We start from the raw sequence: 14,287 nt of genomic DNA on the forward strand, positions 1-14,287 counted from the left end.
TTCCCATGGAACCCTCTGACCAATCGTCTGCCTGCTGGGCTCTGTGGTTGTTGTAGTGATGCCAGAAGTCCAGCTGTCCCTGCCAATCAAGTTCATCAGTCTCAAACAGATCGCTCGCTGACGTGTGGGAGTCCAAAAGACGTCCAGAGTTCACGTTCTTTCTGGGAAATCTGAGCTCATTCATCTAATCAGAAAGAAATGCCTCGTTTTTAAGACCTCATTAAGTTGATGTGTTGATAGGAATAATAAACAAAAAAGCACAAAATACACAATTCCTACAGTTATGATGTATTTAAATGATTTGATTGACTATCCAGTGTTTAGTCAAAGGGATCTTTCTAAATAAAAAAAGTTTGTTTCTAATAATGGCGGGTAAAAAACAAATTCATTTTCAGAGGAAAATGGAAGTTGAGATTAAATATTAGTAACAAGTACATATTTCAAATAAATCCCAGTTTAATAAAGAATTTCATCCACTTACACAAAATTACACTTCAATAAACGGAAAAAGCTGCTTTAAAATTGTCTTTAGTAGAAAATTATGATTGAAAAATTTGACCATTTTTAGAAAAACCATTACAACTTCAGGCTTTTTCTGTCACTGTTGTGAAAACAAAAAAAGCCCCAAAACGTCCATTTCTGCAGCGACTGATTATCGTCGTTCCCACTTCAACAGTTTTTAGTTTTTTGCCTCCAAACCTTTTTTTTCAGACGGTTAGTCTTTTCTCCCATTTGGGCTTCTTAAATACGTCTTATCTGTACCGAAGGCAAAAGAAAAGGATGTGTAGTCATCAGCGCTCGTCCCTGACCGCCCTGTTGTCAAGGTTCCTCCACGCGTCATTGCCGTGCTGTTTGTGTGGTTGCATAACTGACTGCTCCTCCCTTTAGGACGCCCAGGTGACCTGCTTTGTGGAGTCCTGTCCACCAGTCGCCTGCCGGAAGCCCATCAAAGCAAAAGGGGCCTGCTGTCCCGTTTGCCCCCAGGAGGCAACTCCGGACGAGGCAAAAGCAAAGGTCCAGCTACAATAACCCCAAACGGACAGACACCCCTTCCCACCAGCAAACTCTGGGAGACCTTCATCAGACACTTCTTTGGGGGGACCCAAGACAAGAGTCCTCTGATTTTCCTCCACAACGTTAAGGATTGTGAGGACAGGTTGTGTTTTTGAAGTTTGCTGCACTCAGAAGAGAAAACATGGTCGTTCAAATCCCGTCAGAACGCAGGGAAGGGAAGTCGCACATTCTCAGGTTAGAGATGCCAAAAACTGGTGCTATATACTCATTTGTTATGATATAAAGACGTACCTTCAAAGTATTATCTTTTTCATGTAAGGTAACAAATCCATATTTAGTAAATGTCTGCTGTTGCGTCACATCTGAAAGATTTGCTCCTTCTGAGGCTTTTTACAGGTAGACTGAATTCATCTTTGCATCCATGGTGCTTTAGATCACGTTCAAGTACTTTTGACCCTTTTTAGAAAATGCTTATGTATGAAGAAAATGTGAAAAATGTTTGCAATACCAAAGCAACACGCCTACTGATTACTGCTGGTGTTGATGGAGAACTCCTGATGACGGAGGGAGGCGGGGCTTTACAGCGCTCTCTTCTTCTTTTCCCTCCCTGAAAGCCGTGAAAGAAACGTCCGTCATCCCAGTTTTATAGTCGGCCTCCAACACCAAAACTCTGGTTGCCCAGCTTTGTCAAAACTAGCAGACGTAGAAGACATGTTGTCACGGTTTGGATGCTCACGTGACCCCAGCGGCGGTCCGGGTCTCCTCTGGGGGCGGTTGGGGTTTGTGGACCTGCTCTTTCTCTGCGTTCTGAGTCCAGCTCCGCTGCCACAGTGAACCTGACGTCATTGAGCAGAGCGTGTGTTGGAGAACAGGCTCCTCCGGCCCTCTGACCCTCATTCCACTGTAATGGAAGCCATATGAGAGGGGGGGAGCCAGGGTGATGTTTGGGGAGGAGGCTCTGATGACTGCAATAGGAGAAGAATGTAGTCTCCTGCATACTGCTTATGTACTGTATATAGACAAATACCACTCATACTTCATGCACTGGCCCGCTTTGTGTTTGTCTTCCTTTTTGGCCCCCGGTTGTGCCGGGGGTGTCAGAGTTCCTCTGCATTGTCCTCTTCATGTCCTGAGGGAGCATCCAACCCAAATCAACAGGATCTGTGGAGTCACAGTGCTGTTGGGTCCAGCTTTCCTGCATCCTTCACCTTTCTGGATCTTCTCTCCTGGTTAGTCAGGACAAATGTTCCAGTTCTTGGGTTTCTCGGTAGGAAACAGGCCAGAAGGTTTTTCTGCTAAACCGATCCAGTCAGTCTGTGCCGCTTTTGGATTCATCTGCTGTTTGTTTTCAGTTTCCTCAGCCATCCCTGTTTTCATTTCCTTTTGGTAGAATTTCCAAGGGCCAGTAAAAGGCTCCACCCCCAGCGTGATCGGTGTTGGAAATACCCATCATGACTGTTGTGTTGTAGTTTTGCCAAAGATTGGTTTGCACTGTGTTGTATGCCTCCCAACAATAAAGAGCCACGCTTGACTTGGCCTTGTGCGTGTTGGTGCCTGCTTGATACAGAACAGATGAGATAGCGTCTGCAACGGTCCTTTAGCTTCGTCTCACCTCAGCAGGTTTTATCACAAAACTTCCTTCAGCAAACATCCGTTGGGTCTGAAGTCTAGAGATTTCTGTGACTTCAAAGGTTCACTTGTGACCAAGTAGGATTTGACGTTCACCTTTCAGCACATCCCTTCAGGGGTCGCCGCAGCCAACCAGCTTCCACTGATCCTCACAGGTGGTTTTTACGCCGGATATCCTTCCTGACTCGCCCCTGTATTTTATCCGGGCTGGGGACCGGCACAGGAAGACCCAGACTACCCCCCGTGCTACATGCCAGGCAGTAGTGGGAAGGGTCTTGCCCATGGACCCACACTGGATGAAGCTAATTTTGCCCCCTGGGAATCAAACCCTGGTTTTCCGTTTGCAGCCAATGTAGCCATTCAGCTTTTGGGACTCCAACAGTTTGTGTTAAAGCTCATTTTGACCAACAGTGTCAATCTTTTCACAATAAAGGTAATGTTTTAATGTTGTATTTTCTTGTTGTTATTTTCTACTATATTTCAATCCCTGATTATTTAGCCTAAACTTTCAATATGTTACAAATATTATAAGAAAGCGAAAACAAACTTTTTTTTTTTTTACTAAAATATTTTCTGCTTAAATTCTGCTGATATTCTTAAACGGGGACTATATCCAACATTATTATGAAGGGCAACGCTTTGCACCAGATTAGAGCACTTGAAGCTGTTTTCTATACAAAAATAGTGAAGAAGAACATTTAAAACAAGAGGCCCATGTCGTGATTATAAAAAATTTTTTTAAAATCTGTTTACATCGATCCATTCATTCGTTTTCTTGTCCAGGACCGGTTCCCAGATTATATTGCATCTTCTTTTTATCCTTTTTTTTTTTTCACTAAAATCCTGAAACGTTTGAATTTCTATTTATAATCTTACCTTAGACTGCTGACCCCCCTGGCCCCAGTCCCAGATGATGGATGGATGGACCGGGTCGCGGGGGCAGCAGTCTAAGCAAAGATGCCCAGACTTCCCTCTCCCCGGCCACTTCCCCCATCTCCTCTGGGGGGAGTGGGGAGAGGGTTAGAGAGAGACGTAGTCTCTCCAGCGTTGGAACTACAAAAATGCGACATCGATTTGGTCTGTTTTTCCATTTCTCGTAAGAGTAAACCATTCCTATAGAGATATCTCTCTTGTTTGGACATAGAAATACCTTCAATGAGCAACGACCAACAAGAAAATCAAAGAACAGAAAAGATGGAGAGTGGGTCCATAGGAAGCAGTTTTCCTGCTTTTCTTAGTTCATATTTTTTTCTGAACAAATCTTCCTGCATTTTACTGCCACAGTTGCCCCAGCTGCTGCTCGGCTGCTCTTTGCCGTTATATTGAAGCCGTACTGTGGAGTCTGAGCTTCCCGCATTTTTTCTGCCCTGTTTTCCAAAACTGAAATATGACTCCATGTGAATGAAGGGGGGGGGGGGGGGTGCATCTACCCTTACCTCATTCCCACACATTCCATTCTTCTTCTACTCTGAACCATCCAGATGTTCAAATATGGCCAAAGTATTATACCCAGACTGGTGAAATTAGTGTGTTTCCATGTTTATGTCATGTAGCTCACATGACCTTGTTCTTTAGTATCAGCCCAGAGTGTCAGAGGTTTTGAAATGTTTGACTTCCAGCTCAATGCTGGTTTGAAAATGACCACATAACTTGGAACGTTTTGTTCTGATCTCCACCAGCACACGCCGTGTCTCCATCCGTCTCCCTCTGCACCTCCTACATGCTGCCAGACCCCCACATCTCTTCCTCTGTAAGCCCCTCCTCCCAGACTGCGTGCTGGCTGTGGGATGTGAGGCGCCGGATCCCCCAGAGGAGGAAATGAGGTTTCCAGTGGTTGAGCAGATAGGGGAATTCACTCTGACACTGAGAGAGCTACCTTAGAGCAAGGCAGACCTGAACGTCCTCAACTGGGACTGTGTAGGAATTTTGATTGATGGATGGAAAAAGGTGAACAGATTGTTATGAATGGATTCTAGAAAAACTGAAATCTCAAATTCGGAAAGATAAATTGGAATATTTGTTTAAAGGTTGCTGAAGACAGAAAGCTGCAGCTGCATAACCCCCATGATGCACTGCTGTTCCCGCTCACTACACAATCATGACCTGATCAACTTAGTTACTGGAACACCGTTGACATTTCCACAGCTACATTTGTGAAGAATCTCATTCATCCAGGATGCTGTACAGCAAAAAGAAGACATTTTACAGCTTCTCCACGAGAAAGCCTCTTGGAGAAGCGGCAAAAACCTGCGGAATGAAGTCCAGATGACTTTTTTTGAAAAACGTCCAAAGCTATGAGGATGAAGGCGTGGAGTCCTAATGGCAACAAATGCTGCGACTCAACATAGCAGAACTTAATGATGGTTTTAAACGCTCAGCAGGAGGCCAAAGCCATGAGAAGAGTGTTTGCTGCCATTGACCTCTCTACTGCAAAGACAACTTTGCTCTGCAGCTTCTACAACAGAAAAAGTCCACACATCGTCCATGCTAAGAAAGAGAGAACTCACCTCTTTCCCTTACAGAAGATAATCTAATAATAAAGAGGTCAAGTTTAATGATTTGGAGCCCTTTGAAAGACTCCAAAAAGCTCCAATCAGAAGCTTTAAAGGCACCGCTTTGTCTTTTCTAGACAAACGTTCTCTTCAGTACAGAACATGTCTTCAGGTCGCAGAAAGGACTCTGATGGGTTTATTGTCTGAGTGGGAGAGCAGAGTAACCAGCCTGACAGCTAGAGGCTGTAGGTGAAGCTTAAAACAAAGAAATCCTGTTTACTCTGCCAAACTAGGAGCAAGAGAGCGATGTTTAAGGCTGCTGGGGTTTAAAAACGTTTGTTGCTCTACATTCGTTTTCACATGTCTGAATTACATGAACTTGAACCCACCTGGCAGTCGGAGAAATCGTGTCTTTTTAAGCTCCGATAACATTTTGGTTTTAAGCCACCACGACAAAGCTGACATGAATAAAGAGTACAGCCATAAAAATGATAAACGGCTTCAGAAACCAGGGCATATATCGGTTGATTTAAGGATTATAGTTATCATGTTTCTCTTTGACTTTTTCCTGTCTGGAGCCCCCCTCCAGAGATCTTTGGAGGACCTTTAACATGTGGGACTTCCTGGTCTGTGTGGGCTTTGTTCATGAAGGTGGGGGCTTCCTCCAGCCAAGCCTGCTGCTGCTGTGGCGTGGCCCACTCTATATGTTAAGAGAGGAGAGAGATTCATTTTACGTAATGTCTTTTTATGAGACTTTCTCCTGAAAAAGTCAATAAAAACCAGAGTCTGAAATGTTTTCCTGACCCTCTGAATACCAACAGTCTGCAGCTAAAGTGACTGCTGCCCTCTGCTGGTTGGTGGATTCCTTGCAGTCTCTTGCAGTCTAACTTTCCTATAAAGGTGTTGAAATGAAGCATTTCAGTGGCCTCTTTGGTTTTTGGCCTTTGGGCCTGTGCTAGACCATTCTTAGAACGGACTAGAACAGACGAACCAACGTGGACCTCAGATGGATCCAGGACTTTGGTAGTCCTGGTAGTCTTGGTGTTCAGCTTGTTAGAAGTTGAACAGTTTGAACCAGGGATCTGCTGGTCTAGTCCCAGTCACTTCTGCTTCTCCACTGTTGACTGCCTCATCTTTAAAAAGTGTAACAAATAATCGATTAATTGATGAACTGATTTCTATTCCTACGATCCAACCAGATCCATCTGTCTGAGGCAAGATGTTATAGAATTGACAAATACTATTATAAATCTTTTCAAAATGAGATAAATCAATTATATTGATATTAGAAAATACCATCTAGATTGAGGTACTGTAGATTTATTTGACTATAAGGTAAAACCGACCAATCACAGCAACAACACACATGTGATGTCATTAACACGGATCAGTCCATCATTCCAGTCCAATGTGTGGACAGACTTTGAATAAAGTCATGTGACCATCCAGTGTCTAGAATGTTCTAAGAATGTTCCCTTTGGATTCTTTGGATGTGGAAAAACAACAGTGGTGAACTTTAGGAAACTAACATCTGAACGGATTTGACATTCATTCTAATTGACTTGTTTGTTTGGACACATATTACATTTAAACTTGATCTGGAAGAAATCCAAGAATCTGGAAAACTTCACTGTTCAGTAACAGGAATTTCTGTCTTAATCTCACTGCTGGAAGTTTGGATGAAGATGATCTGGATCCACTTTAGGTTCGAGAATCAGATCGTCAACCACAAATGATGATATGAATGACATCATAACCTTAAGTATAGCAGAAATCAATGAATATGTCTTTGACTAAAAACTTTATTTAATCGTAGAAATCCTTGTCAGATCCATCTGATCACTGGCTTCACTCTGGGAACAGTCCATGGCAGAGCGGCTTTGTTTCCTCACCTTTCCCTGAGTAACACTATTTATATATTGTTAACTTAATAGCACAACTGCATAAATTATACATTTAATGACATAATTTCATTAGATGATAGAGTCAATCTGAATCTATTGTCCTATATACTTTTTTTTCTTTAAAAGAATAAAAATCAGAAAAAATGATAGCAGTTGTGTTCTTAGGGTGATGACATGTACTTTCCATCCTTACTCCTTTACCAAAACACACCTTTACCTGTTTTTCAATCCATGCATAAACTTCAGCCATTTCACATCTTTGAGCTGTTGCTGCTGTTCTCTTCCTGCAGGGGGCACCAGAGTACCTTCAGTCAGCGGTTATTCTAAGGTTGAGGGGTTTTGAAACCGGAAGGAATACTTTGAGGATCTTCTCAATCCCACATCAGGCTTCATTCACTTTAGAAACGTAGAGATCATTGGTGGAAGCACCAACCAAATTTAATTTAGTACATAAACTACACACTAAACACCAACATACACAGAAACACTCATGTAGGGCCCTGTGGTGGACACGTCTGGATGATCAGATTCTGCTGGTGAAGAATAGAGGAGTTTGTATCGGCCAGTCCACCAAATTTTAATTGCACCTCTTACACACACACACACACATGCACACACGAGAGGGAGATGGTCACATTGTTCCCTGTCTCCCGCCCCCAGACTGGGTGGGATGGGTCAGCGTCTGCTGCCCCGCTCCGGCATCAGACGGCGGCTCTCTGTCTGTTCCCCAGCCAGCCGCTCGGAGTAGAGACCGCCTCGCTATAGTCCAAGGAAACATCAATGATGCTGGGCAGCAGAGCTCGTTTGCATGTTATGACGGTAGAATACGCATATTCTACACAGACGGAGCTAAATGTGGGCAGTTTTAGTCTACAAAAACTCTGACAGGAGAAGAAAGGGCAATGTTTTTGTTTGTTTGCTTTTTTTCGTATTGGGTGCTCAGAGCCCCCCCGACAAGATTGCGCCCTGGGTGACCGCCCACATTGCCCAAAGGAAAAACCACCACTGAGAGACAGCCTGTGTCCCTGTTCATGTGTAAGTCCAAACACACACTGCATGAAGTTAAAAGAATCAATAATGGATAAAACAGGGAGAAGAGATGAAGGAGCAGGAGGATTTAAAGGATCTACGGTCAACAGTTCAGAGGAATGGAGAGAGTGGACAAGAAGTGAAGAAGAGTGCAGGCAGGTTGGAATGGGTGGAGAAAAGTGTTGCAAAAGAGTTTCAGCTGAAATGAAAGGAAAGGTCTAGAAAAGTGTGGTGAGAGCAGCCATGTTGTTTCCTAGAGACACTGAGGAAGACAGGAGGCAGAGATGAAGATGCTGAGGTTCTCTTTGGGAGGGACCAGGATGGATCAGGAATGAGGACATCAGAAGGACAGGACATGTTAGAGGTTTTGGAGATAAAGCCAGACTGAGATGGTTGGGACATGTCCAGAGGAGAGACTGAAGGATGCTGAGTCTAGAGCTGCCAGAGGTCTAGAGGAAGACCAGAGAGGATGATTCTGGATGCAGAAAAGGAAGACATGAAGGTACCTGCTGGTAGAGGATGCAGGAGACAGACGGAGGAAGCTGATTGGCTGTGGAAACCCTGGAGGGAATAGCTAAAAGGAAAAGAAGAAGAAGAAGAAGGTCTGTTGCATGTTGGGGGTCTGATGACATCACCAGCTGTGAGAGACCCGCCTCAAACAAAGACACCTCAGAGCTGTCACTAAGGACAGAGAAGTCCACTGTTTGCATCTGAAACTGTCATTTAGAAGCTTTTCTTAGATTTAGGAGGAGCACCCCTGAGAAGAAGTGGACTCAAAAATGTTAAGAATTTTTTTTTGATCATTCTATGAAGTGTTCAGAAAAATCTGTTAAAAAGGAGCATGAAGAAAAGAAACATCAGAACCAGAGGTGAGTTCACGTGTGAGAGATGAGTCACATGACTCTCATGCAGATTTGACTGAGCTTGGAGACTTCTTTTGCTGTTGAGCTTACATGTCACGTTTGGGGGAAAGCAGTGTCCAAACATAAGGCTTTAAAACTCTAAAGTCCCCTGAGAACTGACTCCAGTCGTCTTTTTGGTAAACGTATTCTCATCCCCACAGACATCAGTTACAGGCTCTGCCTTTCTTGTAGGTGTTGGTGAGAGTTGAGCGGATTTGATCTGTGGGCCGATCACACACGACGACATGAAAGCCGTAATCTGAAGCTCACAGCTATGCTCACTTCTGCTTTTGCTGCTACTGTGGTTGTTGTTGTGAGGTTATTGTGTGTAAAGTTCACACAGTTCCTTTCTGTCTGCCGCTCGCCTGTATGTAGAATTCATGATACGACGCACAGCGCTGACTTTGGTTTGACTCTGGTTTGACTCTGGTTTGACTCTGGTTTGCTGTTCTTCCCATCGTAGGAACGTCTCTCATCGAACAGAAACATCTTCAGACAATTATTTAGTTCAAAATTTACTGAGACACTTCAGAAATGTGCAATTACAGTCAATCACACTGAATGCTGGTCTCTATTTTATTTTTCTTTATTATATTTTATTCTTATTTATCATATTTTGTTGCTATTTTTTATTATTGCTTGCTTCTTTGCTCTGTATGCTCTCTATGCTAGTCAGAAGCAACATCTCGTCTCACCTGTGTATTTCTCTGCAAATACTATGTGTGGAATGACAATAAATCTTGAATCTTGAACTAATGGACAACATGTTACATACAAAACACACGGATGTGGGAGTCCTACATTGGATTTATTTACCTAACCTGTACTTACTGTCAGAAACAGACAACAAACAGGTTTATCAGATCAGTTCAGATCATTTAATAAAAGTATGAAACAGAAAAAAACACTTTGAAGGAAGTAAACAACCTAAAATGAACAGAAACAAGAAAAATGAAAAAATTCAACTCAACTTTATTTGTAAAGCACTTTCACACAACAGCAGTAGTGCGGACCACAAGAAATACAAGAAAACAAACACTAAAACACGTTAAAACAGAAGGTTAAATATAGCAAGATAAAAACATTAGAGACACTACAATAATAGAACCACATGTTGGATAAAAATGAGTTTTAGAAATGGACAGTGATGGAGGATCTCTGATGGGCAGCGGCACAAATGAATGAATGAAAAAATGAACAAAAACTGAATCAAGTAGTTTGGTTTTCTGGTTGTGTCCCAAATGAAGAAGGAAACCGTTTCCAAATCCTCTTCGGTTTGCATTTGTTGTGGACATTAAAGGTTTTTGCAGATGTGAAAATGTAAAACAGCCACAAGGTGATCAGGTTTCCCACAATCCTTTTTTAGCCTTTCATTTCTCTGATTAAGAAGTTTAAAGGGTTTATTTTCTGATGTTCATGTGGGGTAGTGTTTAGCACTTCCACCTGACTGTGGTTTGAATCTCAGCTTGGTCTTTTCTGTGTGGAGTGTGCACGTTGTCCCCGTGCACGTGGGGGTTTGCTCTGGTTTCCTCCCACAGTCAGAAACATGCTTCACAGGTGAGCTATGGGTGCATGTGAGTGGGTGGCCCTGTCACAGAGTGGCATTCAGGGGGGGCTTCGCCTTCACCCCGCAGTAGCTAGGTTGGCTCCCCCAGCCTCGAAAAGGCTTCAGCAGGTTCTGACAATGGATGGACGGCATTTGACAAGCACAATCCCCAGTCCTTCACAAAACACTGAGTCAGACAGTGGATCCATCATCCGTCCGTCTGAACCTGCTCTGTTCATGGTCGGGGTCTTGGGAATGCTGCAGCCTACCCAGCCACCGTCAGAGACCTGTCCAGGCGTGGACACCGCGGACAGGATGATGGTTTTTCTCCTTTATGAGGGTCCAGCATCTAAGTGCCAGAGGAAGCTGTTCTAGTCCCTCCGTTTGGCTTCTCAGTGGAAACTTTTTATTTATTTATTTAAGCTTTATTTAATAGGGACAGTGCACATTAATGAACATCTACCATCTGCTGGATTATAGCAATGATGCTAATTTGCATCCATAGTCCCTAGGCAGGAAACATAAAACAGGACAAAACAAAAGACAGAGTCACAGATACAATAAGAACACAAGAAAGTGGTACATTATGAGAGTTAAAAGTCAGTGGTTACAGGACTGGTTTGCTTTCAGCCACTGCTTGAGCTGTGTGTTGAAGGTCTGTAATGTTTGACACTCCCTTATGTACAGTGGAAGACTGTTCCAGAGTTTACTGGCCTTTACAGAAAGAGAATTTTGTCCAAAGGCTGTTTGTCTGTATGGAACCTCACAGTCCCCTCGAGACGAGGCCCTAGTCCTGAGAGCACTGTGAGACCTTTTTTAAAAAAAGTCAGACATGGGAGACGGAGCAAGTCCATGTAACACCTTGTACATCAAACAAGCAAATTTAAAATTTTTTAAATTCTCAAAGCTTAACAACTTGTACTTTTTCAAGCTATTACAAACATGGAATGACATTGGTTTTCTATCTAAGACCTTAAGTGATTTTTTATAAAGTGATTCTATGGTTTTGCTCGTATTTACACCCGTCAAGGACCAACATGTACAGTAATACAGTATTCAATATGTGATAGTATCATTGAATGCAAAAACTGAAGGAAATCTTTGCACTAAGTGATGATAGACCATCTTAACGCACACGGCTTTGCTTCTGTCCCCTATTTACAGGACATATATAATCTATTTCTAAATAACTGTTTGATATATAAAAAAAATCAAATAAATCTCGAATGTGGGTATTACAGAGAAACAATCCAATCATTCTTTCTGAAGGCGTCTGTTCATAGCAGTGGATCCGTTTCATACCAGCTGACCAACACAGCATGCTGAGGGTTTTCATGCACTGAATGAAGACATATTATGGGAAACATCTGATGACCTCACCCCCGAGGCGCACAGATCCGAGCCCCCCCGCGTTGAGCGAGCAGAGTAGATGTACTTTTTGCTGAAGCACCAGATGTCTGAAGTGATCTCCATGAAATGGCTCCTGAATTTCACCCCAACAAAGGCGTAGAGGATGGGATTGAGGCAGCAGTGGAGGTAGGCTACGCTCTTGGAAACGTTCAGGACGTAGAGCTTGATCTGCTCTGCCTCACAGCTTCTCTCCTTGAACAGAGATGTGGTGTGGATCAGCAAAGCCATGTTGTAGGGAAGGTGGCAGACGAAAAAAGCTACCACGACGGCCACAATGACCCTGATGGCCTTGTGCCTCTGGGTCTGAGCTCTCAGTAAGGTGTATGCAATCCAGGAGTAGCAGAATCCCATCACCAGCATGGGCAGCAGGAAGCCTATGGCCATCTGGAAGCCAGGGACCAACACCTTCATCAGTTTGGCTGTGTCAGGCTGGTTGAAAGACAGCTGACACTTCCTACTGGACGTTCCTGTGATGGGATCCTTTTCCTCAAAGAGTTCAGTGAAGATCAACGTTGGCAGAGTCAAAACCAGCGCGGACACCCAAATTGTTGAGCAGATCAGGCGGCTGTAGGTCAGCGCGCGGGAGCGCGAACCAAACGAGCGTCTGGCGTGAACTATGGCCACATAGCGATCAGCACTGATGCAAGCGAGCAACAGTGTGCCGCTGAACAAGTTGACGCTGTAGGCTGACTCCAACAGTTTGCAAGCCACAACACCCAGTGAAAAACCAGCCTGCTCGTTGAGTATTATCAGAGGTAGAGCAACCACAAAGATCAGGTCTGCCACTGCCAGATTGAAGAGATACACATCTGTCATGGTCTTGCTTCTCTTGTAGAAGAAGTAGGTCAGCATCACAAGGAGGTTGCCCACGAGGCCGGAGGCACAGATGATGGCGTGGAGGGCCGTCTTCGTGACAACCTCTGCTTGGACGGTGCCGAGGTTGCAAAGCTCGTCTGAGTCATTAGACTCAAAATAAAAAGTCTCATTTTCCATGTCTGAGGAGAGAAAGAAACAGCAGATGTCAGGTAAACGAGGCGCCGATTTCCAGAAATAAGTTTTAGTTGCTCAAAAACGTCACAGAAAACACAACGATGACAAAATTATGGACTTTTAATTGTTTTTAGCTGCCCAAAACACAACATTTCCAGACTTTTCAATTCGACTATTTTTGTTACTTACCGCAGAAGTTGTTACACTATTCAATAAATTCATGAATTTATTTTTTCATTTCTCAAAAACCTTTTTCATTAAACAACTTTCAGGGAGATTTCAGCTCTGATTGAGGGTTTTACCCCGTTTGTGCAACAAAAACAAGTGTTCTACTTTAGACGTTTAATTCCCACTAAATGACCCAATTCCAGTCCAACAACAAATGTTGAATGCTCGCCTCAGGCGCAAAAATACCTGGTTTGATCTAAGATGGTGACATGATTCTTATCAGCCGTGATTGCTGATTGACAGCAGCTACTCCTGCAGACAGACTGTAAGTAAAACAGCTGACCGGCAGTAAATGATCAGCAGTGGAGGAGTTTCAAAGCTTCCAAAGCTCTTCAAGACTCTGTTTTTAGAAAATGAGGTCGTGTTTCATCTCCAGCGGTTAAAAAATGAGCCAACAATGGTGCCCTTTGGTATTTAAAACACCTTAAAGATGAGCATTTTCTCAGGAAGTTGAGTCAGAGCGTTTTGGAATCAAACTGCTTTTGTCGCTCAAATATTTCCCAAATGATCTGCTGCACAACAAGTTCCATCCACAAAGCAGGCGTAAGCCTAAACTGAATCCACCTGTTGTTTCTATTTGGTCCGTGTTCAACACTTTGACAAGGAAAAACCCATTAGTCCTTATAATATGAGAAAGCATTTCAAAAGCCGCAAATACGAATGAGGCTTTTCTCTTTTGCACGCTTTGAGAACTCTGAAGGACACGGTTCTTTTACCTAAAAGAGAACTTTGCTGAATGATTAAGATCAGAAAGCTGAGAAAAGATTTCCCTCAACGTTATCTCAAATTCTGTGAATAGAAATTCAAATATTCAACAGATATAAACTGCTGGACAGATCCACACATGAACCGCACAATCTGGTAGAACAGCTGAAACCTTTTTCAGAACCTCTTCCTCTGTCACTCATGTCACTGTAACTTTTTCAAAATACCTTGTTTTTTTAGATGTGTCCCACATTTCAGTAGAAAAAAAAAGAACCAAACAACATTTTCCCCCTTTTTACAGATTTTACATCCAAGGTAGAAAAAAAAGCACATGTGAGAAAATAAAACCTGCCTCTTAGTTTCCAACCGTTGACTTTTTAAAAGAACAATTCTCAGACATAATAACAGAAAATATCTATCTTCACATTTCTCCGCCTG

General features: G+C 43.1%; 2 protein-coding genes across 3 annotated transcripts in view; one reads left to right on the forward strand and one right to left on the reverse strand.

Moving 5' to 3' along the window:
• pxdn (peroxidasin) overlaps nt 1-3,095 on the forward strand; it is a 52,937-nt gene extending 49,842 nt beyond the window's left edge. For both annotated transcript variants that reach the window (XM_023951435.2, XM_078940357.1), the window contains exon 23: nt 889-3,095. In XM_023951435.2, coding sequence (XP_023807203.1) covers nt 889-1,029 — 141 coding nt within the window. In that variant the 3' untranslated portion in view covers nt 1,030-3,095. The remainder of the gene's footprint in view (nt 1-888) is intronic.
• A 7,824-nt stretch (nt 3,096-10,919) lies between these two features.
• Nucleotides 10,920-12,919, reverse strand: ccr6b (chemokine (C-C motif) receptor 6b). Its single transcript, XM_004082718.3, has one exon. The coding sequence runs from the start codon at nt 12,917-12,919 to the stop codon at nt 11,849-11,851; it is 1,071 nt and encodes a 356-aa protein (XP_004082766.1). The 3' UTR covers nt 10,920-11,848.
• Nucleotides 12,920-14,287: the final 1,368 nt, after the last annotated feature.

Source organism: Oryzias latipes, chromosome 22, assembly GCF_053564925.1.
Source record: "Oryzias latipes strain Hd-rR chromosome 22, Olatipes_Hd-rR_3.1".
Classification (NCBI taxonomy): domain Eukaryota; kingdom Metazoa; phylum Chordata; class Actinopteri; order Beloniformes; family Adrianichthyidae; genus Oryzias; species Oryzias latipes.